This window comes from Frankliniella occidentalis, unplaced genomic scaffold (genome assembly GCF_000697945.3).
Source record: "Frankliniella occidentalis isolate FOCC.00 unplaced genomic scaffold, Focc_3.1 Scaffold11, whole genome shotgun sequence".
Lineage (NCBI taxonomy): Eukaryota > Metazoa > Arthropoda > Insecta > Thysanoptera > Thripidae > Frankliniella > Frankliniella occidentalis.
Window position 1 is genome coordinate 3,384,068 of NW_026267141.1, and position 998 is coordinate 3,385,065.

At 47.1% G+C, this 998-nt stretch overlaps 1 protein-coding gene across 1 annotated transcript in view; it reads left to right on the forward strand.

Annotated features, from left to right (window-relative positions):
* Nucleotides 1-992, forward strand: part of LOC127752395 (lysosome membrane protein 2-like) — a 16,224-nt gene extending 15,232 nt beyond the window's left edge. Inside the window, exon 2 of the mRNA XM_052263483.1 lies at nucleotides 353-992. Coding sequence (XP_052119443.1) covers nucleotides 353-520 — 168 coding nt within the window. The 3' untranslated portion in view covers nucleotides 521-992. The remainder of the gene's footprint in view (nucleotides 1-352) is intronic.
* Nucleotides 993-998: the final 6 nt, after the last annotated feature.

The window sequence follows — 998 nt, forward strand, 5'->3', positions numbered from 1 at the left end:
GGCGGGGCGGGGCTCGGAGTTCATTGGCCACGCAGCCGTATGGGGAGCTAGGGCGACGCGGGCCGTGGGGCGCAGAGAGCGGACAATCAGATCCTATGAAGTCATCGACACTTTGATGCAGAGGGCGCGCGCGCGCATCCACACACACACGCACACACACTAAAAGGCGCTCAGGTCCTCCTTTTGCTTGCCGTCAACGCCCTGCGCGACTGGAAAGTGAATACAGCTTGTGCGCCTATCTCCGCGACCCCTAGACACTAGACGACGACTATCTTTCGTTTATTTGGTAAATTGGCTGTGGTCCGTAGATTGAGGGGCAGAGTGTAATGACGGTTTGTTGTTGTTGTTCCAGCGCCTCAAGATGGTCCCCGGGCTGCCCGCGTACGAGTGGTGGGCGACGCCCCCCGACGAAGTGCTGCTGCGCGTCTACGTCTTCAACGTCACCAACCAGCAAGACTTCGAGAGCGGGCGCACGAACAAGCTGCACATGCAGGAAGTGGGGCCCTTCATCTTCAGGTGAACCATGGTCCCGTCAAGATCCACAAGACATTTGTCACCCATCGGGTCTTTGAGATTTTGAGCAGTGAATCGTAGCTAACCTATAAGACACTGTTCAACATAAAACTGGAATAGCCTTTTGTTTAAAGGACACTCAATATTCAACATTTTTAACTTGTATTTTAATCACTACTAAACTTGTAATCTTTGGTGTCGGACAGAAAGGTGATTTAGTGCCTTGTGAAGGCGTAATACACTCAAAGAATCGTACTCTTCAAATACGTGGATTCATCTATATTTTAGAGGAAATGCGTCTTAAATACACGAACCTGGTAGATTCTTTTGAAAAATGGTTGAAAATATTCTTAGAGGATTCCTCTTAACACTCTCTCTAACGTAAAGTATATATTAACCGTACAGTTTTGTGATCCATTTTTGTTCCTCTTTCAGAAACTTATACAGAAACATACACTTTTATAATAGTTTAAAAGAGTATTTTA